The following is a 26,792-nucleotide window of genomic DNA, read 5'->3' on the forward strand; positions in this document are numbered from 1 at the left end:
CCTGGGTCAACACCAGCAGAACGACCCTGAGTCAGCACTTTCGTTATTTCACAGCCACACCCTTCCTGAAACATCATGTGGGAAGATGATGGCATGTAGGAGGTGCAGATGTGCTCACTTCCTCTTTAAACGTCATTACCAGTACCAATTACAGGGTTAGGGTTTTCTGTGTCTTGTAGCTTTTGCTTATGTAGCTGAAAACATATGAAAATCAAATGTAACATGAGAATGGATGGACAGGAGGAGATGAACACGAATTGTATATTTTTATAGTTTCTACTGGAGGAGAAAAGTTTTTAATATCTAGACTGACTTGCTGAATTTTTTAAAATGGAAATATTATAATGTAACTTTTTATACGGTTTTCTCAGTGCCTTTAGAAACAGCTTTCAAATATATTCCTGATAGTAGGGTTTGTATTCAGTATGCAATATTGATATAAAATAAATCACGTTAGTTCATGTTTACCACGAACAGAAATGTCTACTTGATTTTCCAGATGAAGTAACTATTTCCTTCAGTGTGTTGATTCATTTCATTCTAAGGCAGTCCTTTACCACTGGATAGAAGGTAAAAATAAAATGCTGGGGCCCAAAGATGCAGGCAGGAGGCTGAGCGCTTGGCCCCGCGTGCTGTGGCCTCAGCAGAGCTCCCTCCCTCCACCCACCAGCCCCCTCTTACCCATCGTTGAGGGGTGGGGGACCCTCCCAGGTGCCTTTAGGGTCCCCCAGACTTGACCTGTCCTGCGGGAGCAGGCACCTGGCCCCCGTGAGTGTGTGCATGTGTGAGCGTGTGCAGGTTTGTGATTAGGATGCTGCAGGCCTGGTGAAGGGCCATAAAGTCACTGCACTCACGTGGAGAGAGGGGCCGGGGAGCTCTGTGCAGCCTCTTTGTTCGGGGCACTGGTCCCGTCCCCATGGCCCAGCAGAGCAGGTCTCGAGTATGAAGTCTGAGGGACATCAGTCCACAAGCCCCCCCCAGCCCCCACCAGGCCTCTTGTCGCTGCGACACTTGGCATCACTGGGCACACTGGTTTTGTCCACCTGGGGCAGAATGGTAGGTAGTTGTTTTTTGTGGGTTTTTTTTTTTAATGTTTACATTTATTTTTGAGACAGAGAGAGAGCATGAGCAGGGGAGGAGCAGAGAAAGAGGGAGACACAGAATCCCAAGCAGGCTCCAGGCTCTGAGCTGTCAGCACAGAGCCCGACGTGGGGCTTGAACTCGTCAACGGTGAGGTCATGACCTGAGCTGAAGTCGGATGCTTAACTGGCTGTGCCACCCAGGCGCCCTGGTTGGTAGTTGTCTTATGTCCACCAGCGGTGCTGCTGAGGTTCTGCTGAGTGCCAGGCCTGTGACGGTGCCGGGGACACAGCAAGGAAAGAAAGAGGTCGGTGTTGTGCTGGAGCTGACATCCCTGAGTGTGCACAGGGACAGGGTGCTGACACGTGACCACAGAACCAAGTTCTGCAAGGCAGAAGGACATGGGCACTGCACAGACTGGGGCAGGGTAGCCCAGGTGACCATGGCCACACTGAGAGTCACAAGAACAGCAGCCTGCAGGGCTGGGGCTAGTCTGGGAGCCAGAGGGCAAGGAGTGGGTGGGACAAGGTCACAGAGGCCTGGGTGAGAGGGGACACAGCAGGGCCCATGTGGGAAGCACCCTGGGCTGCAGTCTGAGGCTCATGCGGGCTGCAGGGCAGGAGGGGGCCCCGAGGCCTTCCTAAGGACACAGGGAGGCACCACTGGTCTGGCCTCCAGCCGGGAGGGCTGCTCGGGCCCTTCCGGTCTCTCCTGCACTCGTGTGCCCATCTGGTTGGTCTCTGCACGTTCTCGTTATGTCAGGATAGCAGCGTCTCCTCAGTTACAGATTTTCTCTGTTTGTGGCTTGTCTTTTCATTTAGAGATTCTCTAAAATAGCATAAAAGAGGTTAAAATTTTAAATGTCTTTTTCTTTATGGCTTATGCATTTAGCATCTTAAGAAATAACTGAGTGCCTCTGACATAAAGCCTACTTAGTCTGATATTATCTTGCCCCATCAACTTTCGATGGCCCTGACTACACGTCAGACTCCTGCACACTGACCATCCCGTTCCTTCCATGTTCGGCTGTTTTACAGTCCATTTACTTGTGCTCTGATAATTGGTATATTTGCATGTGTTTCTACTTCTCGTGTCTCTAGTTACACAGGCCCTCTGGTATTTCTGGCCTTTCCTATGTCCCTAGGGGATTGCCTGTGTTTCCTGTGTTCCTTCCCCCGATTTGTCTGGAAGTTACAATTCTGCTTCGGTGGCTATCGTTGACATGTGCTCTTAACGAGGTGTAAGTTAGAGCGAATCAAGGTCCCTGTTCTCCCAGAACAGACAAGGACCAGCTGCTGCACCCCACTCTGCACTCCTGCCAAGGCCGGGGTCTTTCCTACAAGCATCCTTGGGGCTGCTTCTGCCAAAAGGTTTCAGTGAGAGCTTCCAGGATGAGGAGGGGTCACTCCCAAGTGAAATGCAGGCCCGCAGCTATGAGCTCCTGGGTGGGGAGCTTCCCTGACTCAGGGTTCCCAGTACCTGGGAGAAACTGTTTTGGGGCTTCGTTGTTTGTTTGCGCCATCCACTCTTACACTGAGGCTGCACCCTTGGTCCAGACCCCACCTGTCCCACGTGGATGTGAAAGCCCCCCCTGGGCATCAGGTCCCTCCCACCCCCACCTGTCCTTGCCCTAGGGCAGTTGCCCATCATGCTTCCCTGAGCTTGCTTGGGCTCACCTGTGCATTTCAAAGGGGCTTGCTATTTTCATCCAACATTTTACAGGAGGCTGTTCGGTCTGCCAAAAAGAGAAGTCAAAAAAAATTTTAATCGAGATTTGGGTTTTTTACTTTTAAGGAGGAAAAAGCATAAAGCCCTTTAACAACCATCTCATTTCTACCCATATTGGCTGAGGAAGTTATTAGGGAGCCCTATCTCCAAACGCAGATGTCCACAGCACAAAGCTCCAGGTGGTATGTTAAATGTTGCCAAATTTGAAATAAGTCCTAAAAGCTTTGATAAATTTGGCAAATTTTTTATTCATTAGTTTCAAAGTACCTTTACATTCACAATTTCAAACATAATTTCAACTTTTTGTGTACATCCATTGTTCAACTTAGTAATATATTTTCATAAATTACTAGGTACAGATGAAACCACAAAGGGGTCAACTCTCAGAGTTGGTATCGTGCCACAGTACTGCCCCTCCTCAGCCGTTCAGCTGATGGCAAGTTGCGGTTTGTACGACCACAGCAATGGGGGGGGGGGGGGGCTCACACACCTGCATCCCCCTCCCCCACCCTCCTTGGGTCCAGGTGTGTGCACACGCTTGTGCGCCCCACCCCTGCATTGCTGCCCCCACTCTCCTCCCTGCTGGCTCCCATGCCTGCCATGTTCTGGTCTCCTTCCTGTTTGACTGATCTTGGCAGGATTTCAGGAGGCGCCCATCTGTACGGTCTAATAACTGTAATGTTGCGAAAGGATCTGTTTTCCGTCCGTATAAGGCAAATAGCGCTTCTTACCACAACAGGCAAACCCTGAAATCTGAGTGGCTTAACACATGTTCTCGCTCATTCTGGAGGTTAGTTCTGGCCAGTGGGCCTCTCCTCATACAGTAACTCAGGGACCTGCTTCCTCCTCTTCTTTCCAGCTAGTGCAGCCCCCCCTACCTCCCACCCCTGCACCTCTGCCCAGTGACACTCCTCATCCCCAAGACCCACCCCCCACCCCCCACCCCCCAGCTTGGCCTCCACCCTCTTAGCATTTTGTGACAACCAGTCTTACTGTGGGTTGTTCCCAGGTGGGCTTCTGTTTTGTTTGTACTCATTACAAGGGGTGATCTTGAGATGTGCTGGTCCTGAGGGGCTGGGCTCATTTTTGATTCCAAGGTGTAACAACAGCTAAGAAGCTGCGAAGTAACAAGCTGGGTGTTGATCTTGACAGTCAGATGTGACTGATTACCAACCGTTACCCACCTTGTTCATTAATTTACTGAACGTCTGCCCTACGCCAGTCACGGGTCTGGGGAGGAGCTGGGGCACGGCGAAGGCCACAAAACCCCTGCCACATTGTGACAGGAAAGACAGATGTGGACAAATAAATACACAGAGCCCCAGTAATGGAAACCATGGCGGAAATACTCAAGATGAGGCGGAGCGATGGAGGGGCACAGTGGCTCCCTCACTGAAGGAGGTCACAGAGGGTTACAGAAAGGACACACGGGGAAAGAGACCATAGTGAAGATGAGTACTGAGAACGGTGCCCAAGGAGAGGCGCTGGCAGGTGCACAGAACAGCCGGCCTGGGGCCGCGGAGGGGAGAGGACGGGAAGGGCTGGAATAAGAGGGGCTGAGTGAGGAAGGGACCCTCCTCACTCCACCCCCGTGGGAGCGACCCGGGCCGGGACCCGGTCCTGAAGGCTACCTTGCCCGGTGGGAGGAGACAGCCACCCTACAGGTCTGACAGCTCAGGCCCCGCCTTTCCGGCGCGCGGCCGGAAGCGGAAGTGTCTGTGGTCGCCTTACTTCCGGGCCCAGAGCCGGGCGGCGGCGGCGGCGGTGCAGGCGGTGAGTCGTAGACGGCGGCGGAGGAGCGCGAGCTCCTGGGCGGTGGTCGGCGCGGTGCGAGGACGGAGGGGACGGAGGGGACGGAGGGGGGAATGGCAGGGGTCGGGCTGGGAAGCGGGCAGCACAGCCGGGCTCTCGACTGTCGCGGCCCGGTCGCTCTGTGGCCCGGAAGGCTTGGTTGAGGCCGCGATGTCTCCCCTCACCCCGGTGGGTCGGGGCCTGTCGACTCCGAGAGCGCCGCTCGCTGGGGAGCTTTCGGGGGGCACCGAGCCAGCCGCAGGGGGCCGTCCGAGGCCTGCTGTGCGCACCTGCGACCGGCTGGAGGCCCGCTTCTGCGGTTACCGTCCCGCCCCGTGCGGAAAACCGTGCAGGTGTGCGGCCGGTGGAAGCGCGGGTTACCTCTGCAGTGAGTGTCGGCCGAGGAGGAAACGCCTGCCTTCGGATGGTGGAATTTAAGGCTGGTTGCCTTTGGCATCTGCGCATTTTTCTGTCCCGTTAGATTCTCGGCATTGGTGGGCATTGGTGGGAAGGACTGGTTGCAGCGTAGTGCCTTTCGAAAGAGGAGCAGAAAGGCGCATCCTGCACCCAGTGATTACCTGATACAGAGCCCATGGCGGAGATAGTCGGTGCAGTTCTGGGTTTTTCTGAAAGCTGTGGGAATGAGGAGTCCAGTATTAAGGGAGAGGATGGCCCTTTCGCTTTAAGAAGCTGTATACAGCAAACATGCGCAGAAGTAGGAGTTCAGTAGCTGAGGTCAGGGGATCCCGCGCGTATGAAACCCTCTCATTTGGCAGGCCTCACCAGATACCCCTGTTGGTGCCAGGAATAGAGCTCTGGAGCTGGGTTGGAAGGTAGGTTTGCCCGGCAGGCAAGCGTCCGTGCTCTGCACGTTGTGCCTGAGCACAGGTGCCTTCTGCCCCTCATCTTTGTTTATTGGGCTGTTCAGTGCAGGCAGCAGAATGCTGGGTATTACAGACGGCAGTGAGTTTTGAGGGGAACCCGGGGGCGTGGGCTGGGACTTGAGCAGGGGAGGGGTGAGGCATGTTGAGGTGTGTGCTGTTCCTGTGCCTCCGCGTCCTCACCGAGGCCTCTGGGCACAGCCGCCCCACCGATGTGGCCAAAGGGTTCTGTGAAGGCTCCAGAAATTGGCCGTGTCTAGGGAAGAGAGGTCCCTTGGAGACCGACATCTGACAGGATGAGGGGTCTGAAGTCCCCACGGACACGTTCTCTGTTCAGAGATCAGAGTTCATACCTGTGAGTGCCTCTGCTCCACTTAGGGGTAGAACGGTCTTCATATCAGAGTGCTGAAGGTTTGCATTTCGTATTAAGGAGCTCGTGATCCCGGTTCAGCTTTCAGGTTTAATGGGTTAATGATCTCAAACGCTGTCTTTACAGCTCCGTTGTCAACAGCTGCCTGTTAGGGGAATGAGTTCTGAACCTGCTATTTCTCCCTTCCCTGACCTCCTCCCGCACTCTCCCCCCGCCCTCACAGGACACCTCTAGCATGACAGGTGCAGACATCCCACCTGCTTTGTAATCATGAAGGAAACAGACCGGGAGGCTGTTGCGACAGCGGTCCAAAGGGTTGCTGGGATGCTTCAGCGCCCAGACCAGCTGGATAAAGTCGAGCAGTATCGCAGAAGAGAGGCCCGGAAAAAGGCCTCTGTGGAGGCCAGATTGAAGGTACGAGACCAGAGAGGGCATGGGCGTCGGCTTTACTCCCAATCAGGACGGATCTCTTTCTTTTGAGTTCTGGGTTTCTGCACAACATCTTCATTGTAGTTTTGCTAAATTAAATTGGATTTTGTGACGATCTGGAAAGAGGCAGAATGGAACATCACCTTTCCTTAACACATTCCTTCCAACCCTGTATTACCAAGCAGTAGATTCACAAAGGAGATTGTGGGAATATTGGAAGTCCCAAAGGAACACCCTTAAGAGAATGAGGCTGCAAGGTCACCTCTTCAGTCGAAAACGCTTTTAGCATCCAGGTAATGGCAGGCTTGATGAGACAGGTGAGGGTCATTCATTTGTCCCAAAATGAAGCATCTGAAGGCCGGTTAGACTTATTTAAAATGGTAGTTTTCCTTTCATTTAAAAAATAGTTTGGACCCGCTACATTTTTAGTCGGAATTTGTATCTGTTCCAGAAACTTGTGGGATTAACAGATGATTATCACTGGTGACTTAGGAACCTTGTGCCGTCTGTTACCATCGTCTTAATGATTTCTACCTGCAGTTTATGACTCCTGGGTCAGGTGTGTTCCTGGCTTTGATTGTGCCACCTGGTCTTTCCCTTCTCTGTCCCCTCCCTTCTGGCTCTACAGCTTGCTCGTGGCCATTCAGCATCACTGGTGGAGGGAGTCTGAATCTCAGATGTACCAGTTCTGCACAGTGGCACTGTCCATCATGAGACATGAGCCAGAGAGAGGGCCGGGGGGGTGGGAGGGGGGAGAGACAGAGAGAGAGAGAGACAGAGACAGAGACAGAGACAGAGATAGAGAGAGAATGAATAAATATCTTAGGCTCCAGGCCCAGTGCAGAGCCCGACACATCTCCCCTGGGTGTCTGCCCTAGGCTGCGATCCAGTCCCAGTTGGATGGTGTGCGTACAGGCCTGAGCCAGCTCCACAGCGCGCTGAACGACGTCACAGACATCCAGCGGTCCCTGGCCGACGTCAGCAGAGACTGGAGGCAGAGCATCAACACCGTTGAGAGCCTCAAGGATGTGAAGGACGCTGTCGTGCGGCACAGCCAGCTTGCTGCCGCCGTGGAAAACCTCAAGAACATCTTCTCAGGTGGCTGGGGGGACAGCTGAGGAGGGCGGGTGCCTTGGGCGTCAGGGGCAGCGTGCTGTCTGTGCTCTTCCCCACAGCTCTGTGGGTGATGCGGGGGTGGACCCAGCTTTCGTGCAGGGTGTTTTGTAGACCTGCCTCTGCACGGATAGTGGGTTTGCTTCCCGCCTAAGCAGTTGACTACTTGTTTGGACTAAGGACGAAGGGACCAGTTGCAAAGACCAGGAGAATGCTTGTAGTTCTGTTTGTCAGGACAGAGGCACAGAAACGGGTTAGTCAAATAAGCCACAGTGTGGCTGTTAGATCAGGGGGCCCTGACAGGCCAAGGAGAAGATGCATCCTGGTGAACAAGACACAGGGTCCAGTTCCCAGAGAGAGGTGACGCAGGAGAGTAGCGTTTTCCAGGTGGAAGAGAGTGCTCACAGGCCAAGGGTGGGGAGGGCAGAGGAGGGACTGCTCTGCGGCGTCAGGCAGCTCAGCGCTGGGGACCTTGGGACCTGGTGGGGGTCTGGGGGCTGGCGGAGTGGCGCAGGGAAAGGGAGTATGGAGTGGCCCTTTCGGAGCCCTGTCCCGACACCTCATTACTGAGAAGAAGTACACTCCACAGCCTTCTGGAACAGCGTCAGTCACCTGGGCGGGGCTCTCTGTCCACTCTGCACAGTCCAGAGTCTGTCTCCCGCCACCCTCATCCCCTCCCCTTTATCAGGGTCACCAGCATCCCAACCAGAGGCCTTGGGATAGTCTGAGCCCGAACCTTCCTTTATCCCATGTCTGGTGTCCGTGGATTCTTTGTGTCCTTCCCTAAACTCTGCTCGACCCCTGAACGTCACATGGCCGCGTATCTCCCACCACTGTGAAACTGCAAAGCACCGTGGCAGCGTGCATCCTCAGGCTCTGACTCCTCGGCCCTCTCACGCCTGGTCCGACCCCTCGCTCTGCACTCAGCCTCCCAGGGTCTGATACCTTGGGCCACCTTCCAAGTTGCTTCCCACATAGCTACGCGAACGGCACAGCTGTTGCCGGCCCTGCAGCGGGTGCTAAGGAGGCAGCTCCTCTTGGTGGCTGTCCCCAGGACTAGCATGGAGTCCCCACGCCCGACTCTCCTTTGTGACACCCAGCTGGCACCTTGCTAGTTAATCTCTCTCCTTATGATTTCCTTCCAGTCTTGTAAAACTAACGCCAGATGACCAGAACGTGACTTTACTGGAAGCAGTCCATCCACAGGAGTTGAAAATAATTTCCTTCCCTTGAGGAATGAATGAGGCTGTGTTACATATGTATTTTTGTTAGGAGTAGATCTTACTGGGAAGATGTGCTGGTGTTTTGTTTTTCTTTTTCTTTTTATAATTTTTTTAATATGAAATTTATTGTCCAGTTGGTTTCCATACAACACCCAGTGCTCATCCCAAAAGGTGCCCTCCTCAATACCCATCACCCACCCCCCTCTCCCTCCCACCCCCCCCATCAACCCTCAGTTCTCAGTTTTTAAGAGTCTCTTATGCTTTGGCTCTCTCTCTCTAACCTCTTTTTTTTTTTTTTTTTTTTTTTTTTTTTTCTTCTTCCCCTCCCCCATGGACTTCTGTTAAGTATCTCAGGATCCACATAAGAGTGAAAACATATGGTAACTGTCTTTCTCTGTATGACTTATTTCACTTAACACTCTCCAGTTCCATCCGTGTTGCTACAAAGGGCCATATTTCATTCTTTCTCATTGCCACATAGTATTCCCATTGTGTATATAAACCACGATTTCTTTATCCATTCGTCAGTTGATGGACATTTAGGCTCTTTCCATAATTTGGCTGTTGTTGAGAGTGCTGCTATAAACATTGGGGTACAAGTGCCCCTATGCATCTGCATTCCTGTATTCCTTGGGTAAATTCCTAGCAGTGCTATTGCTGGGTCATAGGGTAGATCTGTTTTTAATTTTTTGAGGAAATTCCACACTGTTTTCCAGAGAGGTTATACCAGTTTGCATTCCCACCAACAGTGCAAGAGGGTTCCCGTTTCTCCACATCCTCTCCAGCATCTATAGTCTCTTGATTTGTTCATTGTAGCCACTCTGACTGGCATGAGGTGATATCTGAGTGTGGTTTTGATTTGTATTTCCCTGATGAGGAGCAACGTTGAGCATCTTTTCATGTGCCTGTTGGTCATCTGGATGTCTTCTTTAGAGAAGTGTCTATTCATGTTTTCTGCCCATTTCTTCACTGGATTATTTGTTTTTCGGGTGTGGAGTTTGGTGAGCTCTTTATAGATTTTGGATACTAGCCCTTTGTCCGATATGTCGTTTGCAAATATCTTTTCCCATTCCATCGGTTGCCTTTTAGTTTTGTTGATTGTTTCCTTTGCTGTGCAGAAGCTTTTTATCTTCATGAGGTCCCAATAGTTCATTTTTGCTTTTAATTCCCTTGCCCTTGGGGATGTGTCAAGTAAGAAATTGCTGCGGCTGAGGTCAGAGAGGTTTTTTCCTGCTTTCTCCTCTAGGGTTTTGATGGTTTCCTGTCTCACATTCAGGTCCTTTATCCATTTTGAGTTTGTTTTTGTGAATGGTGTGAGAAAGGGGTCTAGTTTCAACCTTCTGCATGTTGCTGTCCAGTTCTCCCAGCACCGTTTGTTAAAGAGACTTTTTTCCATTGGATATTCTTTCCTGCTTTGTCAAAGATTAGTTAGCCATACTTTTGTGGGTCTAGTTCTGGGGTTTCTATTCTGTTCCATTGGTCTGTGTGTCTGTTTTTGTGCCAATACCATGCTGTCTTGATGATTATAGCTTTGTAGTAGAGGCTAAAGTCTGGGATTGTGATGCCTCCCGCTGGTCTTCTTCAATATTACTTTGGCTATTCGGGGTCTTTTGTGGTTCCATACAAATTTTAGGATTGCTTGTTCTAGCTTCGAGAAGAATGCTGGTGCAATTTTGATTGGGATTGCACTGAATGTGTAGATAGCTTTGGGTAGTATTGACATTTTAACAATATTTATTCTTCCAATCCATGAGCACGGAATGTTTTTCCATTTCTTTGTATCTTCTTCAATTTCCTTCATAAGCTTTCTATAGTTTTCAGCATACAGATCTTTTGCATCTTTGGTTAGGTTTATTCCTGGGTATTTTATGCTTCTTGGTGCAATTGTGAATGGGATCTGTTTCTTTGTCTTTCTGTTGCTTCATTATTAGTGTATAAGAATGCAGCTGATTTCTGTACATTGATTTTGTATCCTGCAACTTGGCTGAATTCATGTATCAGTTCTGCAGGCTTTTGGTGGAGTCTATTGGATTTTCCGTGTATAATATGTCATCTGCAAAAAGTGAAAGCTTAACTTCATCTTTGCCAATTTTGGTGCCTTTGATTTTGTTTTGTTGTCTGATTGCTGATGCCAAAACTTCCAACACTATGTTAAACAACAGCAGTGAGAGTGGACATCCCTGTCGTGTTCCTGATCTCAGGGAGAAAGCTCTCAGTTTTTCCCCATTGAGGATGATATTAGTTGTGGGCTTTTCATAAATGGCTTTTATGTTTAAGTATGTTTCTTCTATCCCGAGTTTCTTGAGGGTTTTTATTAAGAAAGGATACTGAAAAAAAAAAAAAAAGGATACTGAATTTTGTCAAATGCTTTTTCTGCATCGATGGATAGGATCATATGGTTCTTATCTTTTCTTTTATTAACGTGATGCATCACGTTGATTGATTTGCGGACGATGAACCAGCCCTGCTCCCAGGAATGAATCCCACTTGATCATGGTGAATAATTCTTTTTATATGCTGTTGAATTCGATTTGCTAGTATCTTATTGAGAATTTTTGCATCCATATTCATCAGGGATATTTATTGCCTGTAGTTCTCTTTTTTTACTGGGTCTCTGTCTGGTTTAGGAATCAAAGTAATGCTGGCTTCATAGAATGAGTCTGGAAGTTTTCCTTCCTTTTCTATTTTTTGGAATAGCTTGAGAAGGATAGGTATTATTTCTGCTTTAAATGTCTGGTAGAATTCCCCTGGGAAGCCAAGATGTGCTGGTTTGACGGCCTTCAGGCTTTTCTCGTTACCTGTAACTCAGGAGTACTGTGCACACAGCCTGCCCCCCCCCCCCCCCACTTTATTTTAATGTAAGATACACAGGGTGGAAAGTTCATCAGCCTGATTGTTTGCGTGTACAGTTCTGTGGTGTCGAGTGCTTTCACGTTGTGCAGCTGTCATGACCACCCACCCCCGGGACTCCTCTTGTGAAACAGGCGTGGGACAGTGTTGCGTGCCCGTCACATGCTAGTAAAACTGAAAGAAAAAACAAATTTTACACCCGTTCAATGTTAGCTCCCACTTCCCCTCCCTTTACTAGTTATGGGTCTGTTTAGATTTTCCGTTTCTTCAGGGGCGCCTGGGAGGCTCAGTCGGTTAAGGGTCCCGCTCTTGGTTTCGGCTCAGGTCATGATCTCACGATTACGAGATTGCGCTGACATCGGAGAGCGTGCTTGGGATTCTCTCCCTCCCTCTCTCTCTGCCCTTGCCTGCTCACACTTGCTCTCAAGATAAATAAATAAACTTAAAAAAAAAAAAAAAAAAAGATTTCCTGTTCTTTAGGGTCAGTCTGGGTGGGTTTATGCCCCTTGTCTAGGTCGTTGTACAGTTTCCAGGACTCTTGTGGTCGTATTTCTGCAGGATCGGCAGCCATGTCCCCACTTTCATTTCTGATTTTAGTATTTGAGTCTTCTCTCTCTTTTTAAGACCATTTAGCCAAAGGTTTGTCAACTGTTTATCTTTTCAAAGAACCACCTTTGTTTTGTCGATTTTCTGTGTTCTTTTCCTGTTGTCTGTTTTGTTTCTCTCTGCTTTCCTCTTTACTGCCTTCCTTCTGCTGACCTTAGGGTCACCCTGCTCTTCTCCTGGTTCCCTAAATTATAAAGTTCGGTTGTTGACTTGACATTTTTCCTTTTCTTTGATGTAAGCATTTAGAGTTCATACACTTCTCTTTTAAACTGCTTTCCTTGGTCCCATGAGTTTTGGTGTGCTGTGTTTTCATAGGTATTTTCTAATTTCTTTCGTGATTTTTTTCTTTGATCCAGTGATTGAATATGTTTAATGTCCACAGATTTGTGAATTTTTCTAATGTTACAGATTTCTAACTTCATCTATCATGGTTGGAGAAGGTATTTTGTATAATATCTGTCTTTTAAAATCTACTGAGATTTAATTAGTGGTGTAAGATATGGTCTGTCCTGGAAAACGTGCTCTTGGAGGAACAGGTGTGCCACTGCTGGGTGGAGTGTCCCCTGGGTGTCCGTTAGAAGTCGGGGCTTGTGTGGTTCGGGTCCTCTACGTCCTTACTTCTCTCCTGACTGCTTGTCCTGTCCGTTACTGTGAGTGACATCGAAGTCTCCCAACTATGATCACAGGACTGTCTATTCCCCAATCTTGTGGATTTCTGCTTCGCGTAATTCGGTGGTCTCTCGTTGAGTGCGTAAATGTTTGTAATTGTATCTTCTGGCTGTAAAGAGCTTCTTATTAACATTTAATGCCTTCTTTGTGTCTTGTAAACTTGTTGATTTGGGGTCTGTTTTGCCTGATACTGGTAGGGCCACCTGCTCTAATCTGGTCACTGTTCACATGAAGTGTTCCCCCTCCGGCCTCTCATTTCACACGGTTTGTATCTGCGGATCTCAAGTGAGTCTCTTGTAGATGCCAGGTGGCTGCATCTTGTGTTTTTGTCCATTTTTCGGTCTTGGTCTTCTGATTGGAGAGTTTAATCTGCTTACATGTAGAGTAATCCCTGATAGTGGGTGCCTTACTTCCGTCATTTTCCCATTTGATTTCTGTGTGCCTTACAGCCTTTGTGTCTCTCGTTTCTGCATTATTGTCTTGTTTTGTGTTTAGTTGATTTTTTTGTAGTGAAATGTTTGAATTACTCCTCGTTTCCTTTTTTTATATATCCAGTAGCTGTTTTCTTTGTGGTTACCATGGGGATCACATTTAAAAAATAAAGTTAAAATACTCTGAATTTATCCTGGCTTAACTTCAATAACAGATGAAAACCCTCCTCCTACATGATGCCGTCCTTACCCCTTTTCAGTTGTCGATGTCACAAACTTACATCTTTGTATGTTGTCCAAAAACAGACTCACTGGTTGTTTTTTTTTTTTTATGTATTAGTGTCAACCTATGTGGAATTATAAACCAGTTATAGTAATATTATCTTTGAACAAGTAATTTGTTTCCTAGCTGTATTAGTCTTTTAAATTACTTAGAACAAAAAGTAAAGGTACAAACCAAAGTTACAATAACACTGGCTTCTCCAGCTACCCATATATTTACCTTACCGAAATCTGTATTTCTCGACCCAGCTTTGCATTACTGTCCCGCATCCTTTCCTGTCACCTGCAGGGCTCCCAGGAGGTCTCCGGGCAGGTTTTGGGGTCACGAGCTCCCTCAGCTTGTGTGTGTCTGGCAGTGTCTTCATATCTCCTTCATTTTGAAGGATAGTTTTGCTGGGTATGGGACTGAGGTGACAGTGGTTTCCTTTCAGTCTTCGACTGTCCCCACCCCCTGCCGTCAGGCCTCCACGATGAACAACCTTCTTGTCTTACTGAGGTTCCCTCATAGGCAGCCAGCTGCTTCCCCCTCATGGCTTTCAAGGTTCTCCCTTTGTCTTTGGTTTTCAGCAGTGTGTTTGTAACATGTCTTGTTCTAGATCCTCTGAGTTTTTTCTTCTTGGAGTTTAGTGAGTTTTCAGATGTTCATAGACCTGTCTTTGATCAGGTTAAATGCAAGTTTGACCACTAGTCAGATCATTTCTCTGTCCCCTTTTCTCTCTTTCCCTCTTCTGGGACGCCCACAGTGTGCGTGCCGGTCACCTGATGGTGCCCCACAGACCCCCGAGGCTCTGGTCACTCTCCTTTAGTCCTTTTTCCTTCTGGTCCTCTCACCTGGTAATGTCCATTGTTCCATTTTTGTCCGCAGTCTTCCTTCTGACCATCAGACCCACCTTTGTACACTTGAGATAAACGTTTTCACTTTCAGGGTGGTTTTTGGTTTCCTTTTAGGGTTCCTGGCTCTTCATTGATGTTTGCATTTTGTTCCTGTATGATTTTCTGGACTTTCTGCACCTCTTTCTTTAGTCTCTGGAGCACATTTAAGACTTGCTTTAAAGTCTTTGTCCGGTAGACCAACCACCTAGTGTTTCTCACGGATGGTTTGTGTTGGGTAATTTTTTCCCCTGAATCTCCATACTTTCCTGTATCTTTTGATGCCTTGTGATTTTTTTTTTTTCGTTGGACATTGGGCATTTGAATCTGATAACCTGAGAACTCTGAAATCAGGTGCTCCTCTTCCCCAGGGGGTGGTTTTGTTTATTACTTGTGTTTTGGTTATTGGAGGCTGTCCCTGTGCTGCAGATCAGACCAAGAAGTATTGAAGGTCTTCTCAGGTCTGCTGAGCCCGGGCCTATGTCTGGAGGGAGAAGGGAATAAAAACAGAGGGGGAAAGAGGTACTGGCTCTTTAAATCCCCCAGAAGTCACCTGGTGGAAAGGAGAAGGGTTACAACATTGGTGGTGGGCCTGTAGTAACAGTGGGCTCCACCTCCGTGTCCGCATCTCCCTGATCAGCCAGCAGTGGGGACACAGATCCTTAGTATTGGAGGACGTGGTCCTTTCTGCTCACCCAGGTTCTCTCGGGCTGTGTGCGAGCTGCTTCGGGAGCATGTGGCGGGCTGGGCCGGGCCTGGGGAGCTGCTCCTGTGCTCAGAGTTGCAATGGACCGAAATTAACCTCAGTTTACCACCGAGCCTTCTCTGGGAAGTTGCTGGCCTTCCGCAGACTCCACAGTCCAAGCAGTTACCCAGCTTCTGCCAGTGCAGTTGTCTGGGTGGCAAGACAGGTCCCCATGCTGTGTCTTCTGTGCCTTCCCAGCATCCCACACAGACAGGTGCCCGTGCTCCTCCTTCCCAGCATCCCGCACAGACAGGTCCCCATCCTCTGCCTCCTTCCCAACGTCCCGCACAGCCTTTTGTGTGGTTTTCACAGTGCCATCTTGTGCCTTTTTCCCTAGTGCCCGAGATTGTGAGGGAGACCCAGGACCTCATAGAACAGGGGGCACTCCTGCAGGCCCACCGGAAGCTGATGGACCTGGAGTGCTCCCGGGACGGGCTGATGTATGAGCAGTACCGCATGGACAGTGGGAACACTCGTGACATGACCCTCATCCACGGCTACTTTGGGAGCACACAGGGGCTTTCGGACGAGCTGGCCAAGCAGCTGTGGATGGTGCTGCAGAGGTCACTGGTCACTGTTCGCCGTGACCCCACCTTGCTGGTCTCAGTTGTCAGAATCATCGAAAGGGAAGAAAAAATTGACAGGCGCATACTTGACCGAAAAAAGCAAACTGGTTTTGTTCCTCCCGGGAGGCCCAAGAACTGGAAGGAGAAAATGTTTGCCATCTTGGACAGAACTGTGACCACTAGAATTGAGGGCACACAGGCAGACACCAGGGAGTCGGACAAGATGTGGCTCGTCCGCCACCTGGAAATTATACGGAAGTACGTGCTAGATGACCTCATTGTTGCCAAAAACCTGATGGTTCAGTGTTTCCCCCCGCATTATGAAATCTTCAGAAACCTCCTGAGCATGTACCACCAGGCCCTGAGCACGCGGATGCAGGAGCTCGCGTCCGAAGACCTGGAAGCCAATGAGATCGTGAGCCTGTTGACTTGGGTCTTGAACACCTACACAAGGTAACTGCAGGTTCACTCTTGCATTTCGTTCACGTAGAGTTGAGTTGTTTTGCTCTGGTGTGTGCTCGGCACCCTCAGACTTTGTTTTCTTGCCGACGAAAGTCTCCTCTCTGGCCTGTTTGTGGGCTTCCCCTGAGGTCAGGGCCCAGACTCTGGTTGTGTGAACGCCCTTGTGTTTACATGGTGCCCTTGATGCCCAGGCCCTATTGAGCGGCTCTGTGTTGCGCTTTTCTATGATACTGAGCCCGCTGTGCACTAACCCATTCCCTCCTTGCGGTGGCACCCCGATTGTGTGATTTCACCCCGTTGGACAGGTGGGGACGCGTGGGCACAGGAGGTCCCGGGACCTGCATAGTCACATGGCTGGTAAGGAGGCACCACTCTGTCCTCCTGGCTTCCGGTGCCCCCAGTCTGGTTTACTCTCACCAGTAGCCGAGAAAAGTCTGTTTTCTTTGCATTCCAGCCTTGTGGTTTTATCACTTCACAAAAGGAATGAGCGATTTTGTGCTTCATTGGTTTGAGGTTGATCTAAGAATCTCGGGTGAGGGGTGCCTTGGGGGCTCAGTCGGTTAAGCCTCTGACTTCGGCTCAGGTCACGATCTCACGATTTGTGAGTTCGAGGGGCTCAGTTGGTTAAGCCTCTGACTTCGGCTCAGGTCACGATCTCACGATTTGTGAGTTCGATCCCCACGTCTGGCTGTGTGCTCACAGCTCAGAGCCTGGAGCCTGCTTTGGATTCTGTCTCCCTCTCTCTCTGCCCCTCCCCCACTTGTGCTCTGTCTCTCCCTATCTGAAAAATAAACATTAAAAAAAATTTTTTTTTAATTTTTTTTTTTTAACGTTTATTTATTTTTGAGACAGAGACAGAGCATGAACGGGGGAGGGTCAGAGAGAGGGAGACACAGAATCCGAAACAGGCTCCAGGCTCTGAGCTGTCAGCACAGAGCCTGACGCGGGGCTCGAACTCACGGGCTGTGAGATCGTGACCTGAGCCGAAGTCGGCCGCTTAACCGACTGAGCCACCCAGGCGCCCCTAGACCTTGTATTTCTTACACATAGTGGACTAGCTGTTAGTACTCAGCGTTTTCATTGTAAATACACATTTAGGGAACACGGCATAAGGTGTGTGAGTTTTCTGAACATTTAAACCTTGGACTTTTGAGGACTAGCCACACGTAGATACTAACTTCTTTATGGAAACTGTTTTCTGGAACTCAGTTCCCATCCGTGTCTTCTTAAGCACAGTCGCCTGAACATATTGACACTTTTTGCTGACTCACGTTCGGTTATGAACCGCGTAGATTAGCAACACTAACTTCAGGGTCTGGTTTCTAAGTTATTGTACTTGGGTGTTCCTCCCTTGTTTGATAGAACCTGTCTACTGAGCACCTTGTATTTGCCAGGCCCTGGCCTTCCCCATGGGGAGGTGCTATGGGTAGAAAAAACAGTTCTTCCTCTCACAGGGTTTCTTTCCTGAGTGACGTGGGTGCAGCCGGCTGAGGCCAGGGAATGAGCCGCCTCATGTGGCCCCTTCTCGCCCAGCACTCTCCCCAACCCTGCCTCCCCTCCCCGGCGTGGCATTGTGGGGGGGGGGGGGGGGGGGGCTTCGTGTATGACAAAACCCAGGAGCACTTACCTGAGTGTTTTCTGTCTTCCTAGTAATTATTCTTTCTCGTACCTGGTTTTGCCATAGTGCAGAGATGATGGGGAACGTGGAGCTGACCCCAGAAGTGGATGTCAGCACCCTGGAGCCTTTGCTTTCTCCAGATGTGGTCTCTGAGCTGCTTGACACATACATGTCGACTCTCACTGTGAGTAGGTGCTGTGGTCCCGAGCCGGGCTGTGTCCCTCAGGTAGACGACGATGTGGGCTCTCTGGGTCATGCTGCCGTCACCGAAGCCAGTGGGCAAGAGAAGGCAGGGGAGAGACCTGTTTTGATGTTGGCTTCCTCAGGACGTGCAGGCTCTGTTTCTGAGAAGTTGGGTCTCGAAGTGCACGTGGCCGGTTAGATGAGGAGGGCGGCTTGTCCTCTGGCCGCTGGGTCTGGAGGTTGAGGTATGTGTTTGAACCTCCTCCGGCTGGAGTGAGGAGTGAGCCTGTCCTACCCCTGGAGGCTTCGGGAGGCCCCTGGATGTCCTGCTGACGGACAGCGGTGCCAGCCAGCCTCTTAGAGCTGAGCCCAGGAGTGGGAGGGTGGTGGCAGTTGGGGACCAGATGCCGCCCAAGACCCCCAGGTGGCCTGTGGTGACAGGAGGAGGTCAGGGTCTGCTTCCTTGGACAAGGTGAGCCCGAGTAGCAGATAGCATTGTGACTGAGGTGCTGAGCAGGGTGGGGTCTGTGTCCTGAAGTGACGGTGCTGGTGTGCGGTCTTCGTGGACGGGTCTGCTGGGAGCATGGCGGCCTTTGTGCTTCTGTGTACTTCTGACCGGCCTGGCCTGGCCTGCAGTGAGGTTCTCGCCCGGAAGGTTGTCTGTGGAGGCCCCACCTGCCGTGGTGGTGGCTTGTGGTACGGCTCGTGTGGGAACGGGGACTCCCGGGACCCTGAGTTTGGTTTCTGATGCTACACCCCTGAAGAGAGGACATTGCCTTGCTTCAGAGGGACCTGTTCTTCTCTTCTCTCTCTGTGATGCTGGACTTCTTTTAGTCAAACATAATTGCCTGGCTGCGGAAAGCACTAGAAACAGACAAGAAAGACTGGCTGAAAGAGACGGAGCCCGAGGCTGACCAAGATGGGTACTACCAGACGACACTCCCTGCCATCGTCTTCCAGGTACTGTCGCACCATCGAGGGTCATTCCTGGGCTGTCCATGGGCTCTGTGGGTGCTGCAGATCAGCATGAAGCCGCCCCCGTAGTAAAGACAGAGGGAGCCCCACCTCGTACTTCAGGCCCTTCTCCGTCTGAAGCAGTTGTGCCCGCAGTTGCTTTAGTTTCCGTAAGGTGTTCGGATTTGAACTAGAACCTAATTACGTGTTATTTGCGTACGGTGCTCAGATAGGAGTTTGCTTTTTGACATTTCCTCATGTTGGAAATGTCCAAGATTTGTCTTCATAAATGCCGCCTGATTGAACATCGCCTGATGGATTTGGGAAGGGGTCCTTTATGTTCTGGCCATAATCATGCCTTCTTATGATTACTTTTTGATGCCTGGCACTTGCTGGCGCCCTCCAGCTTCTTTCCTGTCGGCTTTTCTTCCTGGAGGAAGCTTTCTGGCAGGAGGGGGGGCTGAGCCGTGTTCTGACACTTGTGTGGGACCGTATCAGTGGCATGTGCTTGGGCACCAGCTGGGCACAAGTAAGCGATGTGGGCGTCTGTCTCTGGGTGACAGCATCAGCATCCGATGGGGCCCCACCCTTTCCCTTATTTTGGAAACTGGTGTCCTGACAGGCCTCGTGTGCCACGGGCCTGGAGTTGGCTTGGCCGTGTGGCCTTTCTCTGTCTCTGTACATCTGCCTCCCCTCAGTCCAGTGTATACCCTCCTAACTCTTCGTAAGGAATCCCCATGGCAAATCATAGCCCAGCCCCGGGCACCCATGTGACCCCAGCCACACCCAGCCTCCCTGTCTTTGTGGAGACCATTTCCCTCTTTGTGGAGACCAGCCTGTTTGCAGGTAATTAGGAAGTGATTCACTTGGTTTTTTTCTATCTAGTGAGAAAGTTGTTTGACTAACTTTGTTATTTTTCAAGCAGTTTCTTTTTTTTTTTTTTCCTGAATGTGGACTGTAACTACCAATTGGCAGATAGGGGTTTTATGTAATGGGAAACTCTTGTGAGTTTATATGACAGTTGATAAGTTCTCCAATTTTTAGATGTTTGAACAGAATCTCCAAGTTGCTGCTCAGATAAGTGAAGACCTGAAAACAAAGGTACTAGTTCTGTGTCTTCAGCAAATGAATTCTTTCCTGAGCAGGTATGTATTTTTGCCAGCGTGCGGATTTAGAAAGTGTATGTTTTCAAAACTTAAAAGCAAAATTTTGATCCCGATACGCCTGCAAAACTTAAAAGCAAAATTTTGATCCCGATGCGCCTGGTGTTAAAAAATGCTTGAAGCCCGGATTTGCTATAGTGACCTTTGTTATTTTGAAACAAGCCTTTTCTTACTGTCTTCCTTTGGAATGGACTGTGCCATTTTCCTGAGAGTCTGGACGGGTCCGCTGGGCAGTGAGGTCTCCCGGGCAGCGAGGTCAGGGCCGCGTCATTAGAGTCTCCTCCAGACGCGTCCTTCCTGTTGCCTGAACTGCCCCTGGCCCAGGAGGGGGAGACTCCCTCGGTGGTGGCTGCACATTCCATCGCTGGGATCGGCCCTCCAGGGGGTGTCGGGGTGTGTTTCCAGGACCCCTCCCTCCCTCTGCATTGTTCACAAAGGAGATTTTCAAACCTCTACAGAAGTAGAAAGGTGTAAAAACCTCAACCCGTCATCCGTCTTCAAAAGCTGTCCCTTTAAAGCCCCCGTCACCTCATCTGTACACCCCGAGGACTTTAAAGCAAATCCCAGACATCCAGGCACCTCATTTCCTGCGTTCTTATCTCACTGGAGGGCCATCAACCCACGTACACATGAGCATCCTTTCTTGGGATCATCTGACACCAAATTTGTATTTGGGTCCCCCCGTCCCCCCGTTGATCCAGGAAAACCTCTTTCAAGTTACATATTCAGACGGGGTAGCGGCAGGGTCTGCAGTGCGAGGTCTCGGGTCCTCGAGTGCGGCCTGTCCCCTCTTTCAGCCACTGGCCTGTGGACACGTGTCAGATTATCTCACAGTGCCTAACCCTGACTGCCATCCACCTGCCAACCACGTGTTGGCTCTAAAGGCTGTGGGTTTCATCTTTATCACCTTGCCCTTTGGCAAGAAGCCCGCACAGGCAGTGTGTACACGAGGAGATGCACGTCCCTGTGTCCTCTGCTGGCTCAGGCGCCGACAGCTGGGCCCCTCACCGAGAGTCCCCGTCAGTCACCCCCCTGCGCATCATGGCCTTATTTAGTCCTTTTGTTAGCAGAAAGAGGAAACTTTCCTCATCAGCCTCAGAAGCTTGATTACCTGAACCACATGTCGGACAGAAAGGCAGAATAAATGCTTAATTATTTCTCTGTAATTGGCAGTTTTCAGCTTGCTTCTTTCTTAAGGTCTTTTAAACGTACATACGGTACGTTGTGCTATTCTACTCCTGTACGTGTCTGGGAATCTCTGTAACAAATTCAGAAATAAAGCGTGTAGTGATCTCACTTGCTTGTTTTCTTGACCTCAAATGAGTTATTTATTTTTGAGTAACTTATTGGTTCTTCAGAAAGTGAAATTTTATCTAATATTTGATAACGTTCTCAACACTATTGTATGCATTTCTAGGCAAGTCGTATGTCCGATGAAATAATAATTTCCCATTTACTCAGAAATATTTCTAAATATTTGTGTAATGAGAATACTGAACCATATTTTAAAGCCCGATAGAAGATTTATCTTCAAGAGTCCGTTTAAAGTGATCAGCTTCCCTGGTCTTACAGATCATCCCAAAACTCACCTTATTCGTAAAGACTTGCCTGCTCAGGTGTCAGCGGTGCCAGATGTATTTATGAGGTGTGATGTCAGCGTGGCGCCCGGCACACCCACCTGCCCCTCGACTGATGTTTACTGGGGGCTGTGTGTTCCAGATACAAGGACGAAACCCAGTCGTACAAAGAACAACACCTGAGGGACCGGCAGCACCCGCACTGCTACGTGCAGTACGTGATCGCCATCATCAACAACTGCCAGACCTTTAAGTAAGTGACCGTGGACAGGGCGGCCCAGAAACAACAGAGGAGCGGGTAAGGGCGCTCGGCCACTTCACGGAGCCGTAACTGTTGCCTCGTAGAGAATCCATAGTCAGTTTAAAGAGGAAGTACTTGAAAAGTGACGTGGAAGCAGGCGTGTCTCTGAGCCAGCCAAGCATGGACGGGATTCTGGACGCCATTGCGAAGGAAGGCTGTGGCAGCCTGCTGGAGGAGGTCTTCCTGGACCTGGAGGTGGGAGCCGCTTCTTTGCCGTTTGGTTTCTAGGCTGAACACGGGGTTCCCGTCCTGTGTGCCCTCGGGGACACGCACCCAGCTGACACTCGACTTCACCTCTCCCACCGTCAAAGGGCTTTTTCCCTCTCTGTGACGTACGCCTTGTACGACAGAGGCCCAGGTTTGGGGCCCTTCCGAGGTACAGCTGAGCAGAGACCCCGTGAACTGTGAGGAGACTCAGTGGGGGCAATGTTCATTAGCGAGTTCTTGAAACCAGAACCAAATTGAGAATATGTGCACACTGCCCACGCATCACGTAGACCAGTCTCAGCTTTGAGTGAAAACACAGAACAAGCCATTAACAAAGTGCGTTTCGCATCACATCTGAGGGATAATACACCAAGAACAGCAAGTCAGGTTAGAGGGCTTGGCATTATCTAGATATGTTCGCAGAAACCAGAATGTATCGAACAAACTAAAACTGTGATCGATCTCAGGTCCTGCTGGGAAGGAAGTAGCTGGAAAGGAGCTTTTGGGGTGATTGGTGGGATCGTTTTGTGAGGTCTGTAACTTTCTTGAAAATGGCGTAGAAAACAGATGAAATGTATACGTTTGAAATCATTTCAAAATAAAGTAACAACTCTAAGAGAAAAGTAAAGGATGACCAAGTTTCACAGAAAAGGGTTTTTACAAGTGTCCTAAATACAAAACAAAATTGCCTATCTCCCTGACCTTCAGGATATGCAAATGCAAGCCAAGTGGTATCTGTTGCTTAGCGGGACAGCAAGGGTTAAACACGGCAGTACCTGTCCGTGTTGTCGCCGGCCTGGGGACAGACGTGCAGACAGCAGTTTCTGGAGGGCTACTGACGCTTCACTTGGCACACTTGTGGACTGAGTTACGCTCTTGGGGTTTCACCTGCAGAAACACAAATTCGTCGCAGCCTTCTTTGTAGTTGCCCAGTGTGAAAAACTGTAAGTGTCCATCAGGCTGGGGTAAATAAGTTGCAGAGTATCAAGCAATAAATGCACGTGAACGTTAAAGGCAGCACGTGTACTGCAGGCGTGCGTAGAGGACGCAGCCCAGCACAACGGTCACGTGCGGCGTCCACCTCCCGCAGCTAAGGTACGCGTTCGCGGATCGCGGGCCAGTGGGGTTTCCCGTGAGTGTGTCTGCTGTCACAGAACGGCACCAAGGCTCTGAGCACCTTCCTCCCGATACACGTGACTCGGGGACAGCGTCCAAGTGACGTTTTTCTCTGTCCTTCACTTTTCAGCAACATCTCAGTGAGCTGATGACGAGGAAGTGGCTGTTGGGGTCCAACGCCGTGGACACCATTTGTGTTACCGTGGAAGACTATTTCAATGACTTTGCCAAAATTAAAAAGCCGTATAAAAAGGTAAGGGCACGGGCACAGCCACTTGGTGTTGGCGTGTGCTCACCTGCACGTTGGAGCCCACATGGCATCTCGTGTGGAACTCAGTGTCCAGTTCTTCTGTGACTGGGTGTTCACAGGTGGTTTCAGTAACCTGAGGCAGGGAGGACACATCAGCGTCTAAAGGGGTTTCTGTTGTTCCTTTAGCCTTACTGCCTCCTGGCACCCCACCAAACCGTCTTTGGCACAAGGCCACACACCCAGGCAGTGCTCGTGGTGGGGACCCCTGGCAGGGAGGGTGGAGGCAGTGGCTGTGGACCAGGGTGAAGCAGCCGTTCCCTCTCCGGATCCCCGTCCCGGGCACAGGCAGCCTGGCTGTGTTTCCACTCCGGCAGAGGCCCAAGGGTTCTTCCCCGTGCGGCCGGGCCCTGCGAGGACCTGGGAGCCCTGCTGCAGATGGGCGAAGGAAGGAGCCGTGTGCCCGAGCCCCCGTGTCCCTCGGCCGTCTGCATGAAGTCCTCCTGCAGGACCCGGGCGTCTCTCCTCACTCCCTCCTCGCGTGTCCTGCCAGGGCGTTGGGCCGTGTTTGTGTACCGTAAAAAGTGATATATTTTAAGAAGTTTGCTTCTGGCTTATGGAAGTGGTTTTAATACACTGACCTCATGTTCAGATATTGTAAAACTTTGTGAGTGTTTCTAGGATTTGTCTCTGGACCCTTTCGGACCTGTACATACGTGGTTGTGTCATTTTAACAGAGACACTGTTTTCGTTTCTGGTCCTCGCACCTTTCGTGTCTTCCTGTCCCGCTGCGTTGGCTGGGACCCAGTATAGCCCTTGTCTAAGGACTAATTTTACAGGGAATTCTTGTGACTCAGCCACTAAAAGTGATACCTGTAGGGAGGCCCGGTGGTTGGAACCCCCGACAGGAAGCCTCTGGCCGGTCAGAGTCGGCGTGCAGCCCTCTCGTCCGTTGCTTGCACGGTTTTTGGTTCCACTGTTTACTTCCGTAAACATCTGTTGTGTCGATTGAATGCCGGTGTCTGGCAAGTGCCGTGTGCAGTCCTCCGGATGGTAGACGGGTCTTGTCTGGACGGCTCCTCTCGGGCGGCCGGCGGGCGCGTGTCTCGTGAGAGAGCCTTGTTTCCAGTTTCCTTTCACCACTTAGTGGAAAGCACCATAGTGAATGGGGTTGTGGTTCAGCGAGGTGATGCAGTGGAAACCTCGGATGGGCACCTGCTGGAGGGTTCTGCCGGCGATTGGCGAGGGCTCGCCCGCCCGGGCCTCCACAGAGGGTGGACCTCCGCAGGGACCTCGCTGACCCTGTGTCTGCCCGCAGAGGATGACGGCAGAGGCGCAGCGGCGCGTGGTGCTGGAGTACCTGCGGGCCGTCATGCAGAAGCGCATCTCCTTCCGCAGCGCAGAGGAGCGCAAGGAGGGCGCAGAGAGGATGGTCCGGGAGGCCGCGCAGCTCCGCCACCTGTTCCGGAAGCTGGCCTCCGTGAGTGCCGCCTGGGCCCCGAGGCTTTCTCATTGTCCCCACCCCCAGGGCCATAGGCCAGTTGGTCAGGGACCGGGTGACCTGTCGGTCCCTCTTGTGTGAACGGGAAGGTCTGGTGGACCCTGTGGCTGAGGCTTCGTGCACTGGGGCGTGGCTTCTAGACCCTTGGGGGGCAGCGCTAGCCAGACGCTGGCCTGACCCTCATGGGCAGTCCTGGGCTCACTCCCTGTCGACTGTCCCCGCCCTCCTGCCGGTAGCACCGCCATTGAGTGCTTGGTGAGGTCTCCACTGTGGATCCTGAGCTGGATCCAGAGCCACCTACGTAGGAGGTGGGGAGCCAGCCAGGCGGCCTCTGCCAAAGTGAGGGCTTGACAGAGACTCGTCAGGGGTCCCCCTTTGTGGCCCTCAGCCGCTGGCGCCCTGTCTTCCAGGGTTTTGGGGAGGATGCGGATGGGTACTGTGACACCATCACTGCCGTCGCAGAAGTTATTAAGCTGACAGACCCGTCTCTTCTCTATCTGGAAGTCTCCACGCTGGTCAGCAAATACCCAGACATCAGGTAAGGGCCAGTGTGCCTTCCTGTTGCAGCTAGAATTCATGGCACAGAGCAGCAGGCTCATTCCTAGGGTCACTGGGAAGATGGGAGAGCCTGGCCGTCAGGTGTGAGCGCCACTGGGGGGGCGGGGTGGGGGGTCTGGGCTCCTGTGGGGACAGACTGGGGGGACGACCGCCAGGAGTAGAGTGGACTGCAGAGAACAGCAATGTCTCTGTGCCTCCCCTGGCCCTCCACAGGCCCTGGAGCCCACAGGCCCCCAACATGGGACGCGTCTCCTGGGGTCAGCACCAGTGAACAGGTGGGGCGTCGGTCACGCTCTGTTTGCTGGGGAAGGTGCACAGCAAGGTGGCTTCAGGAAGCTCCTCTTGTGCTCCCAGGTTCAGAGAAGAGGGGACACGTGCCACACTCGACCAAGACACTCGGCCAGTGTCTTCCCTTTCTGCCAGTGCTCTGGGCTTCAAGCAGGAGGGCCTGGTGGTCCTGTCCTCCCCAGGGTCCTCCTGCTCTAGGCAGGCAGTCCATTAAAGATTTAGGAGAACAGAGTCTAGAAAGCTTTGTGCTTGTAGCTTAAGAAACGGCCACAGTGAGAGGAGAACTCTGGTTTCTCTGCTGTTACGAGTGGTCTGCAGCTGTCCAGCCCCCTCTAGGGCCTTGGGGTTGGCTGAGCCAGGCGTGGGGAGAGCACTGGGGGAGTTTGAGTCGGGCCTGGGGGCCAGTGGCTGTGTGTGCACCCCTGACGCAGCCCTGGTGTCCCCGCATCCACAGGGATGACCACATCGGTGCACTGCTGGCCATGCGGGGGGACACCAGCCGGGACATGAAGCAGACCATCATCGAGACGCTGGAGCAGGGCCCGACGCAGGCAAACCCGAACTACGTGCCCATCTTCAAGGAGATCGTGGTCCCCAGTCTGAACGTGGCGAAGCTGCTCAAGTAGCCCGTGGGCCCCAGCCTCGCTGTGGCGCTGTGCCCGTCCCCCACCCGTGGCCCCGGCCTTGTGACGCTGTGCCCGTCCCCCACCCTTGGAAATGCGTGGCGGCCAGAGGGACATGAGGCGCCCAGGTCCCGCATGCCTGCCTCTGGTGGGACCGCACTCGTGGCTTCTTGATGAGTGAGCTCTCTGATGGCCATGGCTCTTCTGGTTGTCTCCTCTCTTGTCCTTTGAGGGGGCCTCATGGTGCCTGTCCCCCTTAACCCCTGGGTCTCCCCTCATTTCTGCACGGTGTAAACACCTCCAAAACTCTGCCGCTGAATAAAAGAGTCTGAACTCTTGCAGGAAAATGAAGACTTCCTG

General features: G+C 51.3%; 1 protein-coding gene and 1 long non-coding RNA gene across 8 annotated transcripts; one reads left to right on the forward strand and one right to left on the reverse strand.

The window, feature by feature from the left end:
* Positions 1-752: 752 nt before the first annotated feature.
* On the reverse strand, positions 753-4,503 carry LOC132680626 (uncharacterized). Of its 2 annotated transcripts, none has more exons than XR_013554505.1 (3): positions 4,440-4,503; positions 2,757-2,815; positions 753-1,908 (listed from the first exon to the last, which is right to left on the reverse strand). It is a non-coding gene; the product is annotated as an uncharacterized LOC132680626 (long non-coding RNA). The 2 variants fall into 2 exon arrangements; XR_009610634.2 differs by lacking the exon at positions 4,440-4,503 and adding an exon at positions 3,802-4,430.
* A 12-nt stretch (positions 4,504-4,515) lies between these two features.
* Positions 4,516-26,783, forward strand: EXOC3 (exocyst complex component 3). 6 transcript variants are annotated; one of them, XM_060634261.2, is made up of 14 exons: positions 4,617-4,635; positions 5,376-5,432; positions 6,074-6,264; positions 7,158-7,377; positions 15,406-16,087; positions 17,781-17,898; positions 18,732-18,857; positions 19,896-19,996; positions 21,734-21,844; positions 21,937-22,087; positions 23,346-23,468; positions 24,781-24,942; positions 25,374-25,501; positions 26,264-26,783. In XM_060634261.2, the coding sequence occupies exons 3-14, from the start codon at positions 6,121-6,123 to the stop codon at positions 26,433-26,435; spliced, it is 2,238 nt and encodes a 745-aa protein (XP_060490244.1). In that variant the 5' UTR covers positions 4,617-4,635; positions 5,376-5,432; positions 6,074-6,120; the 3' UTR covers positions 26,436-26,783. The 6 variants fall into 6 exon arrangements, with proteins under 6 accessions (XP_060490245.1, XP_060490246.1, XP_060490244.1 ...); XM_078444024.1 differs by lacking the exon at positions 4,617-4,635 and adding an exon at positions 4,697-4,952; XM_060634262.2 differs by lacking the exons at positions 4,617-4,635; positions 5,376-5,432 and adding an exon at positions 4,516-4,581.
* The last annotated feature ends 9 nt before the right edge of the window (positions 26,784-26,792 follow it).

This window comes from Panthera onca, chromosome A1 (genome assembly GCF_046562875.1).
Source record: "Panthera onca isolate mPanOnc1 chromosome A1, mPanOnc1 haplotype 2, whole genome shotgun sequence".
NCBI lineage: Eukaryota > Metazoa > Chordata > Mammalia > Carnivora > Felidae > Panthera > Panthera onca.

Bases quoted from the DNA above. Each gene is read 5' to 3' on its own strand.
- EXOC3 (XM_060634262.2), top strand. From the start codon at position 6,121: ATGAAGGAAACAGACCGGGAGGCTGTTGCGACAGCGGTCCAAAGGGTT. The intron at 16,088-17,780 runs GTAACTGCAGGT...GTTTTGCCATAG, and splicing joins GTCTTGAACACCTACACAAG to TGCAGAGATGATGGGGAACG. The intron at 24,943-25,373 runs GTGAGTGCCGCC...CCTGTCTTCCAG, and splicing joins TGTTCCGGAAGCTGGCCTCC to GGTTTTGGGGAGGATGCGGA.